Source organism: Diadema antillarum, unplaced genomic scaffold, assembly GCF_040938485.1.
Source record: "Diadema antillarum isolate AM-2024a unplaced genomic scaffold, OU_Dant_1.0 scf00000148, whole genome shotgun sequence".
Lineage (NCBI taxonomy): Eukaryota > Metazoa > Echinodermata > Echinoidea > Diadematoida > Diadematidae > Diadema > Diadema antillarum.
This window is the reverse complement of record NW_027271037.1, coordinates 716,351-741,318: the sequence shown is the minus strand read 5'-3', so window position 1 is coordinate 741,318 and position 24,968 is coordinate 716,351. Positions and strand designations below refer to the sequence as shown.

Sequence of the window (24,968 nt, the reverse complement as noted above, 5' to 3'; positions counted from 1 at the left end):
TTTTGCTAAAGGGCAAATCCAGACCAAAATTGCCATTATTTCATAAACGAGAGACGGTATACGCTGCAAGAAAATCGAACAAGTTCGATTCCCACTTTGCTATACTATTCGCAGCTATTCGGGTACTTTCGAATAGTGCCCTCTTATGTGAACCGGTGTGAGGAAATCCTATCGTTCGATTCAAGCTATTCGCGTGCCCTCGAAAACGAGCCCCGAATACCCGAATAGTATACTTCTATGTGAACGCAGCCTAAAGGAGGCCAGGATTGCGGCAGAATGTTGTATACCGGGCCCACTGCGGACACAGCCAGGGACTGCATGGGACGATTGCTCGTGTGGAGTTCGGGTAGACTACATCTGCAAGACGAACACGCAGCTATTGAAGAGATCACATTATGCAATAGTTTGAAATCCATTGCAACTCATATTTCTTTCTTAATGATGAAAGAATTGAACTTTGTTTTAATTCTTTTTTTTTAGACCAACAAATCTCATATCTCCTTGGGAATGTATAATCATTGATAAAACCATGTAGCTCCATAATAAAACGGAGCAAATAGGTCTCGCTACTGTACAAATTCAAAGTTTCGTACTTATAGATTTGCAATGTTTTTAAGAGCAAAGTAACTGCCAAGTATAGGTTCAGGGAGTGAAAGATAATTTGGAAGCAGTGGAGATGGCTAAGCAAGAATAGGAGAGGAACAATGACAAAACAGTTAAATCGTCTCATCCTAGTGTCAAGTTCTAATTGTGAAAAAAAAAATCCTGACAGTAGCAGGAGGCGTCCTCACCGATACAAGAAAATGGAGACGTGACAGCATGATTTATGAACATATGGTTATTGAAGGGAAGACAAACCCTGGCTTTTTGGCTCGCTGGTAGTGTTCATAGTATGCTTACTGACACGTTTATGGTGTCTGGCCTCCTGTGAATAAATATTAGTAAAGTTATTCAACATTTTCAAGACCATCGTCGTCTGCTTCTTTGCCACACTGGAGTTAAGAATTAACGATTTCTCAACCTAAAATAGCGCCATCCATTATTTTGACAGCCTTGAAAGTAAAGAAAAGAGGTTGAAATCAATTCAATGTTTTATTTCATTTTTTTCGACAAAAAAGATATGAACATCAATTTTTTGATAACAGAAATTAAGGTGCGTAAAGTATAACATGAAAGAATGTATATACACTGATTGTACCACCTTATAATAATTACACACTATCATATAATTCAAGTGATTAGAAGTAATTATACAGTATGCGAAATTTGAAAAATGGAGGGACCCACTAAGAAGACAAAGCTTGTAGATTGTGGGCCCCTCAGAGGAAAAACAATAACAACAACCCCCTCAAAACAACAACAACAACAAAAATCATCAGAGTCTCAAACAAACTGGAAGGACTAGCCATTTGAGAAAGAAGGCTATCATATTATGAAACCTTGGGACACCGGAGCCGTCTTGAGGGCAAGCGGATCATGTATTAAAATTAAGTGATTTTCAAAGTTTTAATCTCCTTTCCTTGAGACTTTTTTTTTTGTTATTGTTGTGGTAACATCCTGAATGTAAGAATCTTAGTAGGAATATGAAAGGCTATAGACGAGAAAGTGATAGCTTGGAGTAAACAAAAATTTGTCAAGGAAAAGCGTCTATAAGAATAGTTGAGACGACAAATATAGAGAAAGAGAGACAGAGGGAGAGATAAAGAGTTGGAGAGAATGGGATGATGAAATGGACGCTGGAGGGGTGTGGCTTCCATGGTCTGTTTGGAACAAATTTGTATAAAAAAGATTGAAAACTATCCAGTGTTTCATATCTTTCCATATTCCACTGACCCTTCTGAACGGCTGTCTTCCGAGTTTTCGTGAGTATTGATACTTGATTGCCATGATCGGAAGAATTGTGGATTTTGTTGAATTTTGTTGCAATCGTCGAGTGCACTTTGAGTTTAATATATGTTTAATATCTGCACATTATTTAGGATTTAACAGGGGAGGTGACAGTACACAGTGTCCAGATACCCTTTTTCCTTTCTTTCAGTCTGAGTTAACTGAAAACTGTTACAAATCTGCAGGCCTACAAACGATCTTTTGAAACAGACGTTTTGACGATGCATTTATGAGAGCATTGTAATGTCTCAGTTCTGTTCATATCATGTTATTATGCTCCTGCCTTGTCACGTTGGCTTTGTCAACTATGGAGAAGCAAACTTAAATTTTCCTACAAATGAGAAGGAAGACTCATAAAGGTTGCATGGTTATAATAATCATTAAACATTTTGTAGCGATTTTTTTTCTGTAACGTTTCTGACTGGTGTGAAAGAACGATAGCCATCACCAAAATAAACCCTTCCTTCCAATATATGTGATCGTTTCATAAAAGACGAGATTTCCTTAAGGGATAATTACTACTATGTAAAATGTTCTTCTTTATTTTTTATCTTAATTTCGGCATTATCATGGTGTAATTTTCACCGTCATCGTCTGTTATTTCGAACGACGACGGTAATGTGTGAAAGACCATTACTGATAACATAATGTATTCCTATTAAGATCGAAAGATAAACGGATAAAGAAAACATATCCCTCCCCTTCTCATTATCTGCCTTGGGTGTCTTTTCTAGTTGACAGTGGGGTGTTTGATTGCTTGTATTTTAAGAAGATTAAACGACAAGCACATGTACTTGGCAATTGCATATATATACGTCTTTTATTCTAATTGGATTAGCAATTATCCCTCTGTTGTAATATTCGTCCTATACAGAAGAAAGCTAATTAGCTTCTCGAATCCTGAGACCATGAAGCTTACCATTGCTTTTCTCGTGGTCTTGGCCTCCTACATGGCCGTCGGCGGTCAGGCGTGTGGGTGCTGCCCGGAGTACTGGACTGGGTTCTACGGCTCCTGCTATCGGCTCTTCTTAGCGAAGAAAAACTTTCAGGATGCGGAGAACCACTGTGTCCGTCTTGGTGGTCATTTGACGTCGGTGCTGAGCGAGGCGGAAAACACTTTCCTCTACAATTACTGGCGAAACACGGTTGCAACTACTGGAGACGTAAGCCTTACATGGAGTACATTACAAATCCGAATAGTGCCAGTACAAAACGCCAGTTCGTAGTTCTGCTTTGCTCATGGACAGAAAAAAAAAATGTCACTGATTTTAAATTTTAGCAAGAAAATTGGTTTTAAAATTTACTAAAATACGCATCTGTGAAACCAATACGTAATGATCACTGTTGTCACCTCTGAAAATGCTACTTACCAGTATGCCTATGTATCGACCTCACAGCAAGAAAGCTTGATATCTAGATATATAATTTATTATGATATATTTTGTTTCTACGTTATGCTTATGCATCATGTCACTAATGAAAACGAGTGAACTGCCAAACTGAATGAGAGGGGAAAAAATGAAAGACCATTCGTACTAATGAGCACATGAGCTGATCACGAATATACAGTTGCTAACTCTTTCAGTGTTTCCCAGCAGCCGTTAGTTTAAAGGTCCATAATTGTGACACAGAAAATCTCGCATATGTCAACATCACATAAGTTGAAAAAAAGTCCCTACTCTCCCCGTTATTCGCTATACATATTTTTTTTTTTGTGTGTAAATTTGTCATCTTGCAAGTCGAGATGATTTCCTTGTCCCATCTTCTGTTGCACGATACCTGTAGCAGCAACCAAGTAGAGCAATATTTCAGGGGCAGCAGTACTTTTTATCTTGTTTTCTGGCAGAAATTCATTGCCATATTTTGGAAACCTCACTTGAACAAAAAACAACAACAACGGTGGTTTTAAGAAAGCTGGGGATCGAATGTTTGCTTACCCTGGCTCCTTTTAGGGTCAGATCCATATAATCACCTGATGCCGCCCAGGTTTTTGCAAAACTCTTCAAAGTTCCCAAATAGTGACAAACAAGTGGCATGGTTGCTAATCTTAAAAAAAAAAAACAAACAAACAAAAGAAACGCACACAAAAAACAACAACCTATCGATCTGTCTTTCACACCGGAGCGAACGTTGGCAATATTGCTGTTTAAAGGGGCCCTGAAATCCAAATGCATGTTGATCTGTGTTGATTTATAATACCCTCAACATCACTTTTGCGGTGAAACGAATATCTATATAAAAACATTCCATATATTTTTAATGATTTTTTCTACTATTTTTCTACAGATTACTAGGGAACGCCCACAAAAAATCCTTCCAAACAAATCAATATTCATATTCTTGAGATGACATCATCTGTCAATCATTGCTAAAGTGCTGAAATGTTTAACAAAAGACATTAGAATGCACCTTCCCCTCGACTCAGCATAACTTGCATTTTCCCTCGCCATGTCTTTTGTTAGTCACATTAATATGACAGAAACATGCAAGTTATGCTGAGTCGAGGGGAAGGTGCATTCCAAGGTCTTTTTAAAAACATTTCAGTACTTTTGCAAAGATTCACAAGGCTTTTTCACATCAGCTCGATAAAAAATCCAAGCTCGAGATATTTTTCGCAGAAAATAGTCAGCAAAATAGCGCGCTATTTCGAAACATCGGGCTGATGTGAAAACGCTTACACATAAGGTCATCTCAAGAATATTGGTTTGAAAGTATTTTTTTGTTGGGGGGGGGGGCGTTCCTAAGTAATCTGAAGAAAAATAGAAGAAAAAATGGTTAAAAATACATTGTATATGGAATGTTTCCAGATATTCGTTTCACCGCAAAAGTGATGTTGAGGGTATCATGACTCAACACAAATCAACATGCATTTGGATTTCAGGGCCCTTTTAAACTACCACAGTGCCAGAGTGCTCCCAAAATCAACAAGTACAACCCGGGGAGGGTTTTTGTTTTCAAAAATTCAAAAAAATTCACCAAAACCAACTTGTAAATATATGATTTGCTTGGCAAAATCTAGATGTTCTAACATATAATTATAATTCTTTCTAAAACCTTTGGCATACTTGAGAGTAAAGAAATTGGCATTTAATTATTAGCATCATTTTTACCCCCTTTTTAAAAGACTGGAACAAACTTAGCCATTTTCATATTGTCGGATACAGCACCAGTCGAAAAAGAAAGATAAAAGATGTGGACAAGGAGATCAACGACATAAACAATAAAATTTTTCAGTAAACGGTTATTAATTCCATCAAAACCAGAACTTTTCTTATCATAAAAATCACATACAATTTTGAAAAGTTCTTCTCTATGAGTTGATACAAAAAAAAAAAATGAATTGGGGTAAGACGGACCTAAGAAGTCTTTGAATGTTATTTGCGTCGGTTGAACATTCCGCGCTAAATTTGCTCCAACTGAAGAGAAATACTCATTAAAAATTTCAGATACATCAATTGACTTCTCACTGATGACCCATTTAATTTTTGAAACTTTAGAAGTATTTTCAATATATTCATAACACCTTTAATAACTTTTCGTGTATTCCTCATATCATGCTTGAATAACTCAAGTTAATTTGTATGATATTTCTTCTTTTTTTTTTTGGTATTCGAAGAACATTTGTAAGAATATTCGTATAATTAACATATTTCAATCTATTTTGCTCAGTAGGGTTATGCTTATACCTGTAAACTTTTTTTCTCTTAATCGATGTTAGAATTGATTTTGTAATGCGATAAAAGTCTCGGAATTTTTATCCTTTTCTTTAATCTAACGTATTGGAATATGAATACCTAAATTCATGTTGATTATTTGCACAAAATTATTAAATGATAAAGTGGGATCTTCTGTTTGATAAGCAGAAGCCCAATCAACATTTTCTAGACTATCTTGAAAATTCTTGACATTCCTTCATAAATGAAATATACGTTTACCTAAATAATTTTCGGAATTATTTGATCTATTCTTCATAACAGAAGTTACACATATTGGATAATGATCGGGTATATCTGATAACATAATATCACCTGATTCCGGAAGAGAAATTCTTTAGTAAAAATATTGTCAATGAAAGTGGCACTAAAATAATATAGACGGACATTAATAATTTAATAAATTCTTGTGATATATTCAAAGAGTTGTATTTCATCAAACCAATTTTGAAATCTGCATTTAAGTACGAATCTTTATTTGCAAATATTGGATCATTTAATAAATCGTGCAAATAAAACATGAACTCATTGACGCTTGAATTTGGACGTCTGTATATAACATAAATCAAATATTCCATTTGGGATTATAAGCTCTATGAAAAATGACTTAAATGTATTACTCATACAATTATGTCTTTTATGAACTGAATAATTACATTTCTTTCATCATTATTCAATAAATTAAAATGTAAATTTAGGGTTTGAGCCATAACGAAAGGAAAAAACACTATAGTCTATGTCACTGGTGAGAGTTTGATAAACAAAGATATAGACCTGATAGGAGACACAACAAAGGAACAACAATTTGACGAGACAAGACATGTAGCAAAGTAGTCAATATGACTGTAGAACAGTGGCAAAGAAAGCCGAAGGAGTACACATCAGGTGCTCGCCATGCCTTTTGTTAGTAACATTAATTTCACAGAAACATGCAAGTTTAATACGCTGAGTCGAGAGGAAGCTGCATTCCAAGGTCTTTTGTTAAACATTTCCCAAGTAATCTGAAGAAAAATAGAAGAAAAAAAATCGTAAAAAATATATGGAATGTTTCCAGATATTCGTTTCACCGCAAAAGTGATGTTGAGGGTATCATGAATCGACACAAATCAACATGCATTTGGATTTCAGGGCCCTTTTAAACTACCACAGTGCCAGAGTGCTCTCAACATCAACAAGTACAACCCGGGGAAGGTATATTTTTTTCAAAAATTCAAAATGTGACATTTCTGAAGAAACTTTCATTATACAGACCGAAGAGAAAAGAAAAACCAGAATTTCAATAATTTTAGCAGGATCCATGCCATTTTTTTTTTAATGGGAGATGATGCATGATATCTTAGACCGATCTTCCAAATGTTGTTAACCATCCACGAAATATGTGATGTAATTACAAGGGCGCCAAAATAACAGCTGACTACTAAGTATGTCGTCCCAATGAGTTGAGCCACCATTCCAGGCATGTTAATTAGGCAAGTAGCTGGGCAAAACCAGTGTACATATACATGTGAGCAGGTGCTCGTAATTTGCCAGAGAATCATAACAGCATAAAAATGTGGACAAACAGCAGTTCAAGTGCATGAAGCATATATAGCTAGATAAACAGTAAATGTTGGGATTGGCTAATATGTCAGGTCGGTGAACCTGATTAATTGCAAAAGAATCAATTGCATTGCTCTTTCTTACCTAATGTTTGCTGATCGTGATCAACTAACAGACTATGTTTGTGAAAAAAAAAATCATTTTAGGGCTTCTGGATTGGTTACAACGACATCAGGAGTGAAGGCACGTGGGTTTGGAACGATCAATCAACAACTCCGTATACCAACTGGCGCCGTGGCCAGCCGGACAACGGTGGGGGATACCAGGATTGCGCCAAAGTGTGGTACACCGGGTCCTATTCGGACAGAGCAAGAGATTGGGATGATGGCTCGTGTACAATTCAGAGAGAATACATCTGCAAGGTGACCTTTTGATCTGAAGCAACTTCTGGCGACATGTATCAGTTATTAATAGCAATTAACGCAAACAAAAAGAAACTGACCGGAAATGAATATGAATATGTTATAAAAAAAAAAAAAACCTATAGTAGTTATTGACAGTGTCAATACCATGAATGCTGGTCCTGCCTACTGTTCTATCTAATCCATATACATGTATATATATATATATATATATATATATATATATATATAAGTAACAAAGCTGCAACAAAGTTCATGCTGTATTCACCAACGGTTTATTTCTTCACACTGAAGAAATAAACCGTTGGTGAATACAGCATGAACTTTGTTGCAGCTTTGTTACTTATCTTTTTATCTTGCCAACACGTGGACTACCTTATCAACATATATACATATATATATATATATATATATATATATATATATACATTATCTGCATTTCACCAGCACTGTAAACATTATTGTAACTTTCATGAACAGTTCTATAAATCCCTTGCTGCGGCTACTAAACAAAGTAAACTGGATTAAATGCACATTAATATATGTATATGTTTCCGACATCGTTCGATATCTGGCTATAAGTTTGAACTTAAAACGATGGGTTCTCTTGAGTTCGTTATGCAACGAGCTTCAAAATCTTCCATAGTGATCATGTACTAAAAATCACTCAAAGATATTAAATTTCAGAAGCATCAAGATCTGAGCTGTCACTTGTGTGTTTGTTATACTTTCGTAGTATTTTGGTCATCTCCCCAATTGTCATAATGTCTATTTTAAATGAATGTAAGTTCATCTTGTCTACCCTCTTTCTTTTTTCTCCAGACTGCAGTGTGTCAAAAATAATATGTGCCAATATTCTGACAACTGTAGCACGACATGGACGACACATGAATACACAAGCAGACACACGCAGCAACACACACACACACACACACACACACACATATATATATATATATATATATAATATAAACATATTATATATTTATATCTATATATATATGATAATTGAAAAAAAAAAACATTATATATATATATACATATATATATATGTATATGAGTCTGTACAGTATGCATACAATAGGTGTATATGTATATCATGTATATATATATATATATATATATATTTGAGCAAAGGTTAACCCTAACCCGAGACCTCATACTCGCTTTGGTTTTTAGTGGGATCTTCTATTTCAATTCCCATCCTCATTTTGTTAGTACTATGCATATGTATATAATATGTGCAAAATGCAATTGTATTTCTTCATTCTGTTACTCACATTCACATGTGTTTTGTACATTAACGTTTTCCAATTACTATGAATGTATGTTTTGTTGTGCTTTTTGTTTTGTATTTTTAATTCTAGCTCCTTGGTAGCTCCCTTTTCCTAGCATGTCAAATTAGCTGTTTCTGAAGGTTTTACATTAAACACTTCAGTAAGTTATCCTATAACAACCCAACATACTGTACATGTATATCGTTATTATACAGAAACTCCTTTAACAAGGCATGAACCATCTCTTTCAACCACATACTCGACGACACTGAAAAAAAAAAGATAAAGCAAACAAACGTATACATGTATATATATATATACATATATATATATATATATATATATACAGCGTGTCCCAGAAAAAAAAAACACGAAACCGGGTTTCGTTGCACTTTTTTTACTATTGAAATCATACATTTTTTGTATGCGATATACATCAATGGAAAGATAAACTTTTCTTCTTTCATTTCAATTTCAATTTCAATCTATTTTCATATTTCTCGATGAAAAATTACATCAAATACAACAAAATTACATGAAATGCATGACATACATAGAATATTGCAAATATGTAAAACATAATAGTGGTCGATCTGTTAAGTTTGGAATCTGTGAATGAATGCTAATGAAATATGAAGGAACCTACTTAAAAGCGAGCTTGTTGAACGTAGGTCCCGGTTAAAAACGAGTTTAAGATTGAGAAGGGGAGCACGGATACAACAATGACCGGAACATAAGAGAAAAACAAAATAAAAAAATACAATTATACAGTTATATAGCAAATTCTTCTCTAGTGCAGGTTAGGGGTCGAAAAAGCCACATGCTGTATATAGGCGGATGAACCATTGTCGTTCTGGCAATACAATATGACTTAACATATAATAACAATGATACCGTTTAGACAGTATTAGAAATGTGTACATTGCGTGTATTAAGAAGGGAACACATGCACCTGTAAATCCAGTAAAAAAGACATTCAACAACCAGTTGCAGTGCAGTGAGAATGTGAAATACCAGCTGTTTCCTCGTCCCAGCTATCTTTAAAGAAGGAAAAGTATACATAAACACAGTGATAGAATTTAAGGGCGCAAACAGCTGGGCTCTTATAGTCTGGTTTAACATGACAACAACCCTGGAGTACAGTATAACGGGATAGTCCTGGACAGCACAAAACAGAATTTCAATGAGCTGATGTAGCGTAATCATTCAATAAATACTGTCTTAATTTGCATTTGAAGGATGATAGTGATAAACAACCTTTGGGTTCAGGGGGGAGGTCGTTCCAGTATTTCGGTCCCGCATACATAATTGTTTTCATCGCGAAAATTGTACGAGTACGTGGAAGGTGATAAGCGTCCCGTTGGCGGGTGGGATAATTATGAACTGAGTAGTTTCTTTTGAACGTGTGAAGAAAAACATCAGGAAGATCATTCGTGGAGTAATTATACATGAAAATACCCAGGTTGTAATGAAACAAATCAATCAATTTCAAAATTTTATTTTAGTGAAAAAATTCATTTGTATGAGATAAATATCCGGCGTAATTGATAATTCTGATGGCGCGTTTTTGAAGAAGGAAAGCGAATCAAGCAAAAATTTGGACGAATTACCCCAAGCTAGAATTCCATAGTTGAGGTTTAGGGGAAATCATTGTTGAATATATTATTTGTACTATATGTGTGCATTTGATGCACAACTCATTGTTTAAAAATCGTGTATGACTGAGTTAGAACAATAGACAGTAATGCTACTAAATTTTCATTTGCAAGAGCAAACAGCGAGTTTGGATGAAGTTTTTAGACTTTTCCCGCAATCTTTTCAAAAAAATAAAATCATAGCCTTAATATCCATTCTTTTTCCTTTCATATGATATCTCAGGTATAAAAAATGATCAACGCCTGTTCGAGAAAAAATAATTTGAAAATATGCTTCCATTTTACCCAGATAGATAGATAATGAATAATTAATAAATGATAGATAATAAATAAGGAGCCAGTTAGCTTTCTCGACACCTGCCCAACTTGGCAGATAACAATGGCCTTCATGCTTCAATGAATCTACACAAACATGAAGGGAGGGGTAAAAAGGATTGTTACAGACGGTTCGTTTGTGAATTGGGTCGTTAATTGGCACATGATCATGAGCTTGCCTGACCATGCAGCTAACTACAGAACAAAGGGTGTTCATCAGCGGAATGTTTGGGAAGGTGGGGTGGGAGTAACGTACCGAAAAAATTCCAAGCCCCCCCCCCCCAAAAAAAAAAAAAAAGGAGGACTTTCTGCCCTGCATTAGTACCTTTGAATGTTAGAAGTGATGTACTCTCTTTCTGCTTCACCTCCCCCTTCAAAAACTTCAAAACCCTGTCAGTGATGAAGGGCTAACCACGCGTGAGGGAAATGTAGAGAGGAATGAAAACAGTGAAATAAGTTTGAGGTACAAAATCATCAAAATGTGTATCATTGTTGCAATGTTGATTTCCCATAGCCATTGGACTGCTTGCAGCCTGAAAATACTCCCGACATTATAGTCTTCAATTTTTGGTTATATCTCATAGCTTATTCTAAATAAATGACAACAAAGGATTTTCCGTCTACAGCATTCTCTTTAAATACCCCTCCCCCTTACAACATTCACTGTAGCACTGCGGTTTTGTTTGAATTCAATGGTGCGCATGAGCCTATTGTCTAATGCTAAGTCGGGAGAGCTGAATGCTCGTTTTTCGACTATCCGTATAAGAATCGGTAGAAATGGAGCACATTTTCACGCAATTTTTTTCAATCATGCATTATTCATATTTGACGTGTAGGGTCTCATATGAAAGCAGAAAATATGAATATTTGGGTTATGAACTTTGTTTTTCGAATACGTGACGTTAAAAGACTGAAAATTTCCCTTCAAGTCACCACTTGCGGGTGCAAATGAAAATTTGGTAGCAGCACTGTTCATTGTACTAACTCAGTCATGCATGAACGATGAACGTTAAGTTGTATATTAAATGAAAGAAAAAAAGTTTGTCTTTCCATTGATGTATATCTCGTAAAGAACATGAATGATTTCGATAGTAAAAATGTGCATGGAAACTCGGTTTTGTTTTTTCTTGGACACGCTGTAAATATATATATAATGAAGGGGTCGGTGCAATATGTGACCGTGCACCTCAAAACGAACATAAAGTCGCACACACTGATTTTGCGTGAGGACTGAAAATAAGTGAAATGGGTCAACCTAGCCGAACTTGACTTTTTCATATTTTCTGAAAGAGCGGGTCTTCTTTTACATTATGCTAACATTTGGTATCATAAAACGGGCAGGAAAGTGTGTTTTTTAGTAGTTTATCTCGAACACTTTTGGTATAGTGTGATTAGGTGTGTCTTTACAATCCCTTTTTCATTTCTGAAAAAACCTTGTCCACACTCTTCACTTTCAACTCTAATAACTTTTGAAAGGATAGTGCTACTGCTTTGAAAGTTGGCATTAATTATGGACAGAATGTGTTAATGAGGCATGCTTAATTTCAATTTAATTTGATAATCCCTTCATTGTTGTTACTCTGGTGGTTTACTTCCTGTTGTTTGTCCCATTCATCGCACAGCCAGCACGGTTTGGTAAAGATTAAGCGCTTGAATAGACACTGTACTTCAGAGCCTCTTTTCTCAGTTCACACTTTTCCTGAGTTTGTGCTTTCTTTCCAATATTCAGATAGGTTAGGAGAGTCCATTTGATTTGAGTTATACATCATTTTAAAGCTTAAAGTCTGCTCCTTTCAGAATGTGGTCTTAACTAAAAATTCATGTCTGGTGACTTTTTGTTTGTTTTGAGGTGCAGGGTCACATATAGAAAAAATTGAGTTACATGCATTTTCATGATCCTTATCCTTCACTCTACCCTCCGTGAAAATATCACTTTTGAATTCAACCAATAAGAAGATAAAAAATGCATGCATTTATGTTTTATTAATGTAGAATGTATGGACTTTCCAAACATTCAACAGCGATTATCTCAAAATGGCCATTGTGTGGGTTAGCACTATATTGCACCGACCCCTTTATTTTTTATGTATATATAAAATGACGAAGTAGGGTGAAAATGCATTTCAGCCCAACAGTGCTATCTATTCAGACCAAAGTTTCGACGAATACGTACGACTTCCTAAGGGTCGACAATGACAATTGCCTGATGATTGCACCTCATGGAGGTTGCATGAAACTCAGAGTAGCAATAAATACGGATGAACCTGCAGTCAATCGCGTGAACTTGTTCCAATACTTCTGTATATATATATATATATATATATATATATATATATATATAAGGGGTCGGTGCAATATAGTGCTAACCCACACAATGTTTATTTTAAGATAATTGCTTTTGAAAGTTTGAAAAAACCCATATATCAGGTTAATGACTCGAGAATGCCAATTTCTTTCTTTTATGAACCTTTACATACTCAAGACTGAAAAGTGTCTTGAAAAAATTTACTACATTGATATTTTGGTGGAATCAAGAGGATTTTCATGTCACATTTTGAATTTGTGGCTTAGCACTTTATTGCAACCAAATCCATCATGTATACAAACACTCTTTATTCTTTGAAAACTCACAAAATAATATATGTTCGCTCAAAGTGGAAAATAAATGTAATATTTGAGTTTCCCTCCTTTGTGACGTGAAATTAAAACAAGATATACTTGATTTTAACTGTCTGTATGGTATAATCTGTGTGAATTATGAGGACAAACTTTGCATATATTTCAGACGCACACACGCGCACAGAATCAATCATATATGCTTAAAGACATCTTGAAATGTGAATATCAAACAATATTTCAACAATTCAACTTTTAAAAGACAAAGCATTCGGTGTTATACGAATAATATTTGTTGCGGGGGAGGGGGAGGGGTTGTATCTCATTGAGGACTTTACATCTTAATCTTAAGTAAAATGGTACATATCAGAATTATTCCAGAGATTATCATGTATTTTGTTAACAACGGGAATAAAAATATCACAAAGCAGACATTAAGGCCTTGTTCAGGTAGATTGGTTTTCTTGCTTAGGGCATCAAAATCACCAATAGTACTCTACAATCCTTCTTTGTATGACAACGAATTTACAATAAAAAAATAGTGTTGTATGAGAATTATGTACATGCCTCAATGAATCCCCATCCTCCATGATCGTTGGTAAATGCAGTCTGTGTGAAATTATCCAGGAAAGTTCTTATCACAAAATGAATGACTAACTCTTAAGGCAAAAAAATCCATGAAAAGGTTATTTTTAAAAAGTGGGAATAAATCTCTTTGGAAGTCTGAACACTTATAAATTTCGCATATTCGGATAGACCATACATGCTGGAATACAATGTGCTGAATAAGACCAAAATAGATGGTAACTGCCAATGTATACCTATCATACCCAGTTGGTGTGTTAATAGACATACATTTTACCCCATACGCACGTTTTCAGATTACATTTGGATCATGAAGATCATTTAGGAACAAGAAAAAATGTTCTCATGTCAAAGCTGTTACGATGACAAAAACATACTCGAAAAACTGAAAAATCTATGCTCTAAATAGTTTAATCAATCACAAATCTCCAAAGTAATTTTAAGGAAACTTTCTTTTTTAGTAAATTAATCCTGAAAAAATCCTCATGTGAAAGAATAACTCTGAAATTTGTAACAGAATACAGCAAAGAAGTTTTCTTTCCAACATGGAAATTTACCGAGTTTAAAAGGTAAATTCAGTCGTGGAAAAAAAGGGACTATTGACTCAAAACTAAATTACGTTTAAAAAACACTATTCTATCAGCATTGATGCTTCAAATCCGCTTTGATTCCTTTCAACGTTTATTGATTTAAACTGAGAAACCGAAGAGGTATCAACAACGTGGAACTATGAATTTTATAAGACAGCATTATATTCTATTCAGATTTGAAAAATAATGTTTGTAGTTATATCATAAAGGTAACATCCTTCAGAAGGATTTTAAACATGTAAGTATCGTGTCTCGATTATGTAAGAAACTACAGGGAAGTACAGTTGTATTGACAGCGGCAGGAATTGTTTTGAAAATTTGAGGTAAATTAATCGATATCAAAAATGCATTTTGTTTTCATTCATTTTCTACTGTCCATAGCTAATCCCCTAAATATGGCTGTGAAAGCATTGCAAAATTGCATTTTATTCAAAAGAAGTTACAAATTAATCAATGACAATTTCAAATATTGTTACACTAGTGATCTAACCCTGTAAGAACAGATAAGGCACATGTCCAAATATCCAGCTATCCGTACATTTTTTACCCGTATTAACGTTTCCAGATCACACTTGCATCGGTAAAGAAATCATATAGAGACAATACACTTATTGCAATTAGCCATTTCGATTAAAGAAAATACACACAACAAATGAAAATTTATATTCTCAATACATTTCATCAGTTATTTACTATTAATTAATTTTGAGGAAGCTTTCCTTTGGATGCGAAATGTCAGCATGAATAAAGTGCTAACCCACTAATGAAAATTTAAGGTGCTGGCATTGGACAGATCATGAACGTTGATTAATTTTCTTATAGGTCATCTGCACAATGCTAAAATACTCCTAAAACCAGTGATTGTGGTGTTTTCCTGTTAAGCTACAATAACAACCGGCGAAAAATGTCATGATCAGTCGAATTAGCATGAAAATAGTGCTAACCCCAACAGTACTGAAATTAACAAAAAATACTGATTTAATGCTTACAAATTCATTAATGTTTACATCTCCATTTTCATAACTGGCAGAAGAGTACAAGTTATATGATGAATCAGACTCACTCATTTTTGTAGATTAAAAAGTTTCCTCACTGTCCAGATTTAGAAATTTTTATGACATCTTTCTTTCTGCTACCATGGAGGTCGCCATCTTGAAAATTGTAGCTTAGCATTATATTCCTGTTTATAAGATGTGATTAATTTTCGGGGCAAAGAGATGCCTGCATTAAAAAACCCACCTATTGCATAAATTTGAAGATGAGATCTTTAGGGATTATAGAGCAGTGATTCAGGATGGTGTAAATGCATGTAGCTCATTTTTCACCAAAGTGTGGGTTAACACTATATTGCACTGACCCCTTCATATTTATGTCATTATATATATATATATATATATATATATACATATATAACGTGTTCAACGACATCAACGTATTTTATTCAAATTCATGAAATTCTTTCGTCGAGATGTTTGCAATGAAAACATCTCGACGGAAGAATTTCATGAATTTGAATAACAAAGCAGTACCCGCTGCATGCTATAATAAGGATTAGAACCAACACTTGCTGTCGGGCGAAAGCTCGGTGGTCTAGTGGAGATGACGCCTGTCCGGTGATCAGGAGGTCGTAGGTTCGAATCCTGCTCGAGTATGTACGCCCATGATTTTTTTATCATGGCTACTACTAAAACACTGATCAATTCAGTGCTTATTTACGTCGATGTAGGGCAATTTGTCAATCAGTTGCAATGAAAACATCTCGACGGAAGAATTTCATGAATTTGAATAACAAAGCAGTACCCGCTGCATGCTATAAGGATTAGAACCAACACTTGCTGTCGGGCGAAAGCTCGGTGGTCTTGTGGAGATGACGCCTGTCCGGTGATCAGAAGGTCGTAGGCTCGAATCCTGCTCGAGTATGTACGCCCATGATTTTTTATCATGGCTACTACTAAAACACTGATCAATTTAGTGCTCATTTACGTCGATGTAGGGCAATTTGTCAATCAGTTGCAATCACCTTATTTTGCTCTCTATTATTTGCAACAATTTTCCCTCGATAGGAATCTAACGTTTGGACACCGTACAGATACAGGGTATTGGTTTTTAGGTGTATATGGGTAATATGTTAACATATTTTATCCACCGTTGTATTTGGAATTTTGGTATTTTGAAATATGCAAGAGGATACAAACGAATCACTGTCAGATCTACAAAAATATAGGACTGTGATCACGATATTTTACATCAACCACACAGACGGATCTAGAGGGATGATGATCACTTGTTATTATCAAAGAATGTATCTTCATTTGTTTAGTTTTTGCTTTTGTAGGTTTTATATCATACAGGGGAAGTTATTGTGTATAAGTAGATTTTTTGAGGGATAATAATATGCCCTTGGTAGGTTTAATAAACAACCCTACTCACGATGGCCCGTTTATTTTGTGATATAGAAACCTCAGGTTGTTGTTGTGCTGCCGCTGCACGTTTCCTTACATATTTTGCCAAGTAATAGATGGGGAGCGAGCAAATAAAAAAAGAAGCCTTTGGATACAAAAGTAAAAGAAAACAAATTACATGACCTTATTGGCTGTCTGTCGGTAATACATTTTCATAATCGGATTAATGATAAGATGATAAGGTGAGTTGATCGTAAATCTTATACCCATCGAAGGTACTCATAAACAATTTAAAGGTAAAATGGTTGACAAAAGTAGCTGCAGCAAGTTTTCTTACATAACGAAGTTAAGCGGAGCGAGCAAAGAATTAAAAAACCTTGGAATACCAAAAAAAAAAAAAACACACACACACACACAAATAAGATGTGACCACTTGATAGCCTTATCTGTCTTTTGATAATGCATTCTCATATTACCAATAAGCTGATAAGATAAGTGGGCCCTAAAGCTAATGTCCATCGAAAGTACAGTTCTCACAAACAATTCAATCGTATGGTTTACAATATATATATATATATATAAGGTTTATTCATCAAAATATCAACATATATACAATGTTTACTGAGTCATTGAAAAATATATTCTGTGTAAGTTTAGAGTGCGTCTTATTAGGAATTTGTTCTCATTGGCAAGAGCGAATTTTGCGAGTAACAATTGAGTATCTGAATATAAGAACGACCCAAGTCCATAGAAGACCATTCCGAGTAAACTTAAAAAACTTCATATCTTTTTTATTTGTCCAATGATATTCTATTTAACTGTGATGGGAAGGCAACATTGTATATACAAATTAGAAAATGTATTATTATGACTATTAACATTTACATTAATTGAGGAGAGGCCATTTTGTGTGATGGACTTGGGTCGTTCTTTGAATCATGTACATGATATTCTACTATAGAGATGAGAGAAGGATGAGAGAGGGCGGTATAATATGAATGTAAGAATGACCCAAGTCCTTCATCCTTACATTCGTATAAGATTTAACTCATTCATTTCAGGCACTTCCGGGGGTAATTAGGATTTATCATTTACACACAAGATGAGTCCATGCATAAGCTACAATTTCCCATGTTAAGCTTAATTTAGCCAAAAATTGAACTTGGTTGTTCTTATATTCAGGTCTTCAATTCAGTAACACAATGTGGTTGTGGTTATTTTATGCTGACTTATACATGTATCAAGCTATGTATTCTAAAAGAGTATCTGAACTGTTCCTTTAAGTCAGTCTTCTGTATTGATGAATATTTGTTAATTAGTGGTTTTTGAGAAGATTTAAATAGTGATAAAAAGTATGGATGATAAGTGCAGCGATAATTGCTACAGTTTAATAGTTAAAAAATACAGAGGTTTGACACATACATTTAGCATTGTGTGTATACGTGTGTATACAGGTTGGCCATATTGCACATGTTAGACAATTATTTTAGTCAATTAATATGCGTGATAAGTTATAGTCGGGTACCTAAGGGGGGGTCACCGTGCATCCCCCCCCCCCCCAGGACTCCTCGAAACTTACATTTTCAGGATCCTCATGACATACCAAAACATAATCAAGATGTTAACAGGAACGAAAAGTGGCTGTTCTAGGTGAAATCTTATGTATTTTATTGTTTTTCATAATTTTTTATGTATTTCTTTGTTTTTCAACTTTTTCAACTTTTGCCTTTTCTTTGTTTTTCTATCAGAAATTGTCACTGACCACTTTTCTACCATAATTAGCACAAAACTAATCCATGAAAGTGATTTATTGTAAAAATAATCAGGTTTTCATGACTTTCATGACAGAGCACCTGTTTTCCATAGGAAATGTACACAAAAGCACAAAATTGTGCCCGTTTTCGGACGATATTCCGCTACAAAAATGGGCGTGACTTCGCACAAGTATGCGGGGAAGTTGCAAATTTGGTCTCGAAAGTTGCGTGAGACTTGAACAAAACAAATTCAAGTAAGTTTCGAGGAGTCCTGGGGGGGGGGGGGTGCACAGTGACCCCCCCCCCCCTAGATATGCTACGTACTATGTAGGCCCTACATGTAAGCACATACATACATATATATATAGGTAGCACACCCTGTTGTCGTGGAAACAGAAGAAATACATTTATGTCAAACGCACCCACGAAGTTAAGTGACTGTCGGTTTATCAAAAAGAAAGATATGGATAAATACTTAGTAAAGCATACCACCTCCGTAAAAATGAGATTATGTGAAAATTGATTCATGCAACGTTAACCCTTCAAGGACGGGGGGGGGGGGGGGGATCCGCCCCCCCCCCCCCAAAGTTTCGCGCTATAAATCTGTCGCGAGGTTTCTTGACTTTGTTTATTCAAGTCTCGCACAACTTTTGAGACCAAATTTACAACATCTGCGTATACTTTTGCGAAGTCACGCCCATTATTGTAACAGAATGTCCCCCCAAAACGGGCACAATTTTGTGATTTTGTGTACATTTCCTATGGAAAACAGGTGCTCTGTCATGAAGGTCATGAAAACCTGATTATTTTTACAATTAATCACTTTCATTGATTAGTTTTGTGCTAATTATGGTAGAAAAGTGGTCAGTGAAAATTTCCAATAGAAAAACAAAGAAAAAACAAAAGTTGAAAAAGTTGAAAAACAAAGAAATACATAAGAAATTATGAAAAACAATAGAATACATTAAATTTCACCTAGAACAGCCACTTTTCGTTCCTGTTAACATCTTGACTATGTTTTGGTATGTCATGAGGATCCTGAAAATGTAAGTTTCGAGGAGTCCTGGGGGGGGGGGGGGGATGCACGGTGACCCCCCCCCCCCCCCTTAGGTACCCGACTATTATGGGACTGAAAATGGTGTTGATGTGTGATTTAAATAATCTCAATTCAACTGTGAAGAACTTAAAGGGATAGCGCAATTCTGTGTAGAGAATAAAGGAAATTTTACGGGAAGTTGATAACCATGCCTATAAAAATTCCATACAGGTACTATTAGCTACCTCATTAATATATGTGCTTAAAGACTGAAATTACAAAATATAAAAAGGGCCATGATTAGTTAAGAGAAAAGAAAATGATTTTTGCAACAGAGTGAAAAGGGCGTCCATGGCAGGCCGACTGTGTATAAAGTCGAGAAACTCTGTTTTTCACTGATAAACTCTGTTTATCAAGTGTTAAACACATTATAAGAAAAACTGTGTTAATCAACTGATAAACATTGATTTTCAAGAAAAACGGTTATCAGACAAAAACAGTGTTTCAGGAAACTCTGTTTATCAACTGATAAACACAGTTTTTCCGATAAACTCTGTTTATCAGTTATCAACTGATAAACACACTGGTTTTTCTGATGAACTCTGTTTATCACTTGATAAACTCAGTTTATCAGAGAAAAGCAGAGTTATTCAAACCTTCTCGGTAGTGGGCGCTAGCAGCATTTAATACGCAGAGCCGTCTGCTCTGTTAATACGTACTTGTACGTAGATCTACAGCTAGTGATATATACACGGCACTGTATATGTACGCGGGGCCAGCCGGGAAGCGAGCAGCTGCCGGGAAGTGGACAGGTATATGACGCGAGTGTGATGCGTGATGGTCTTACGTCGCAGGCCAACTTATCGCACTATATCCTGTTCTTGCTCTTGTGTTTCCTGTCCCCTCCGATGAGGTGCTTTCGGAGATTTTGGCGCGCCCTGCCGCGAATATATATATATTTTCTTCATACATGGAAACGCTACAGGACATGAATTATACATAAGTTTATCTGACATTTTGAAGTGCGCAAGCGCGTGGACTTGATTAAATTTCTATGGCTTGGCCAATTTGTACAGGATGAACGGAGTCGCATACTGTACATTATTTACATACATGATCACATGTGATCACTGCGTGCGTACGTACGTGCTCGCTATTTCGTTTACATTCGATTCGCAGTTCATGAGCGCCCTACGTAACCTTGCTTGAAATACATAATGCGGGCAGCTAGCGGAGCTCCCCGAGAGCATCGTGATTGTCAGCCGTAGCAGGGAGGTGGGAGGGCACCTCCCTGGCCCTAGCCAGGGCAGGCAGCCAGCGTGGATAGCAGGTACATGCGTAGTTCACGTGAAATGTACAACTTTACAAGTCACAACTTCTACAGCCATAGGCTTGTGGAATTGATGCCACATTACCACTACTAGTATTCGTAACTTACACCGCTACCACAGTAGGCCTACTCCGTACCACTACTATTTGGCTATGATTTATGAAGCGGACGTGTATTCACAATCGACTTCTCAGTGCTGACTCGAGCATCTCGAGTGCACTTTCGAATTACAACGATAAGATCATTACAAATCCACATGAAAACATGTAACAGTTGTTAGACCGAACTTCAGTAGAGTCTAGTTCTGTTTTTTTAAACTGATTAGTTAATTAGAAGTAGTTGATACTAGTATGTCGGCGTAATTGTATCAGACGTACAAGGTGATATGTGTGTGCAATGTGATATGTGTGTTGTAGAGCTATCGCAAGCGACCGCCACCCGGCCCGGTCAGCTACTAGCTAGCGCAGCGATACTTGCAAGCGACTATCATCAACGAGCAGAACATCAAACAGTGAAAACGCCCTCTCTTGTGGAGGGATAAATAACTCTGCTTTAATCAAAAGTGAAAAACTCTGCTTATCAACTGATAAAATGAGTTTATCAGAAAAACTGTGTTTATCAACTGATAAACTCTGTTTTTCCTTGATAAACTCTGTTTATCAGTGAAAAACAGAGTGATCGTATATTTCGACCAAACGGACGGTTGGCTCGGTCGGCATTTTAGTGCCAAGGCACCGTTTTCGCTACAATATATATATATACATCTATATATGAATGAATCATTTCTTTATTCAAGAAAATGTTTATACATAACCAGGTCAATTATCTCTTTAGATAATTGCAGGTACACATTGAACATACAACACAAATAACATCCATGAGATTATTGTGCCAGTATCAACAATAATATTTAACACTAACAATCATTTTAACATTTATATGAATTCTTTGAAATAAATATGTCGGACGTTTATAGAAACTTCAGACTCCGGGCGGACCAATAATCAGTCGATGTTCTGCTTTTTTTTTTTCTGATTTCGTTTTGTACAAAACAAAAACTCCATTTACCTTCCCACTGAGAAAAAAAAATATCCGTGGTCCTAGAAACTGTAATGAGCCTTCTTTTGATGTATCTAATTCCATATTACATATACAAATATAACATATTACACTTATACTATACTAATCAACAAACTTTAAAGGGAAGGTAAACCCAAAGAGCAATGTGGATTGAGTAAAACCAGCAACATTAGTAGAACACATCAGTGAAAGTTTGAGGAAAATCGGACAATCGATGCAAAAGTTATGAATTTTTAAAGTTTTGGTGTTGGAACCGCTGGATGAGGAGACTACTAGAGGTTATGACGTATGAGAGGACAACAATACAAAGAAAATATAAAGGAAATTCAACAAAAATTTATTTTTCTAGCATTATGAAAGAGCACTTGACTAACCGCTTTCAGGAAGCAGGGGGAATAATTGCTACCCTTAACATATGTCAGTATCAAGTTGACAGAATTTGTAATTTTCATGGAAAATGGATTTTTGTAGAATTTTCTTTATAATTTTCCTTTGTATTGTTGTCCACTCATACGTCATAACTTCTGGTAGTCTCCTCTTCCAGCGGTTCTAACACCAAAACTTTAAAAATTCATAACTTTTGCATCAATTGTCCGATTTTCTTCAAACTTTCACTGATGTTTTTCTACTAATGTTGCTGCTTTCACTCAATTTACATTGCTCTTAGGGTTTATCTTCCCTTTGACATTTTTCATACTATAGAGACAAACCCATGAACTGAGAGTGAGAGTTGAATTCTGATGATTTGTGTATCTATATATACTTTTTATTTACTTTAGTAATAACGTTTAATCGTCTGCATAAAGGGTATTAATAGTCAAGGCGCTAATTCCTGTAAGAGGCTTAATTAAGGAGTTCGTTCAACCCACCCCGCAGAAAAGGTTTGACCAGACAGGGTTGTAGATGGGACCTCCATAAACATCCCCAGGTAGTATGTGGTTCCAAATTGTGGTGTCAGTAGATTTTACTGGCCACTTTTCATCATTATTTGTTGGAATAAACGTAAAAGGGTCTGCGCACGCCAAGACTATTACACGCACATCTAGCACTGCTACAGGCGCCAGTGTGCCAGTGCTGCGTGTAGTAGTCTTAGAGCACACATACTTTCTCTTCGACAAACAAGGGTTTTGCCTGCAAACTAACTTTTCACGCCAAGCTGGGGTCGGTGTAGTGTAGTTTCTAGCCTTTTTTATTTCGTCTTTATTTCTCCGAGTTGAAGCAAGCCGAGTGAGAGCGCATACCCAGTGATTGCGACGCCCGAATCACAATCACTGGGTATGTGCCCTCACTCGGCCTAGCGCAATACTGCGGGCTTCTGCACAATACACAAGCTGCAACTCAGAGAATTAAAGACGAAATAAAAACGGCTAGAAATTAAGGCTAGGGTCGGTGACGCTTGTCGCTATTGGGGCACTGAAAATGACAAACTTATCACAGTTTTTGCATTTATTTCATGAAGAATTCATCAAAACTGCATAAAACTACATATGTACACGTTGCTAAAGATGTCAGCAATACAGTGGGATCCATTGTAAGTTATGATGGTTACCATGGCAACCGGATGCCTCCAGGTGATTGGTAACCCCCAAATGCCTCCTACTGCTGCAAACTTTGATTTTTTTTTAATTTTATAGATGCAATTGGAAAAAAAAACACTTTTTATTGATTATTGTAAAGAAAAAAAGTTTTCTTCTGTTGTCAAGGCAACCATTATTATCCAATCAGGGTTCAGCTGTCAATCACTCAAAAACTAAAGCCCATAATTTCAAAAAGCTCAATAACCTATCCTTCCTTCTGCATTGTGTACCACTTATGTGAAGAATATATTGAAGCATTCTCAAGTTACAGCAAAATTTATAAACAAAGGCATAATAAACGGCCATTGAAAGAAAGATATCATTTTCGAATAGTAAAATGGATGAAAAAGTTGCATCCGTCGTACTTTCAACACAAATTTGACTTCAAAGTATATAGGCAAATGTAGTTTTTAGTAATGTATGGACACAAATTTCCCTTAAAAATATAGGGGAATACAGAGAGCAAAGCCAATTATATTCTAATGTTAGCTCTTTTGAGTATTTACAGAGCGATGGTTATTCAAAACAATCCTGGAAAAGAGCAGAGGAAAGCAATAACTGTTCATGTTCGTAAAGAAAGTTTATTCAAGAATGCAGATAAATTCCTTTCTAAAGAAGGAATATACACGTGCACTGGATTATCCATCAAAGAATTAAGCATACTTTTGTGTTCGTTAGCTTTTGTAAATATATACATATATATATATATATATATATATATATATATTACATATATATAGAACATAATGAAAAATCATGATATGTATATTATTGTATCAAACCGTGCAGTAATGAATTAATGCTTAGGAGAGAATGAGGGAAAACTCTTGGGCGTCTTTTCCCTTTTATCCAGGCTAATTTTACAGTGTTGAGGTAGGTACTTTAAGATCCGATCTACAGTGGGTGATGTGCACGCAAGGCAAAAGAAACAAACCTGTCTAAATTCCAGATATTTTAGTGAAATTTAATGAAATATCTCACTTATACAAAATGTGAGGGAAATCAATCATTTTTTTTTCAAACAAACTTAAATTATCAGATTTATGCATCAATACAACTTTTGAATTTGACCATGTGTTGGACGGATTTGACTTTCCAACATCATATGTGTAGGTGATGTGTGCAAATACTTCTAATGTTAGTAATAACATTGTCAACATTAACATAATATCAGTAATATGTTAATCTTT

The 24,968-nt window shown here is 35.6% G+C and overlaps 1 protein-coding gene across 1 annotated transcript; it reads left to right on the top strand.

The window, feature by feature from the left end:
• Positions 1-2,795: 2,795 nt before the first annotated feature.
• LOC139721714 (C-type lectin mannose-binding isoform-like) lies at positions 2,796-7,573 on the top strand. The gene is made up of 3 exons (XM_071633039.1): positions 2,796-3,050; positions 6,729-6,791; positions 7,346-7,573. Exons 1-3 carry the CDS (start codon positions 2,796-2,798, stop codon positions 7,571-7,573), a joined length of 546 nt encoding a protein of 181 aa, XP_071489140.1.
• The last annotated feature ends 17,395 nt before the right edge of the window (positions 7,574-24,968 follow it).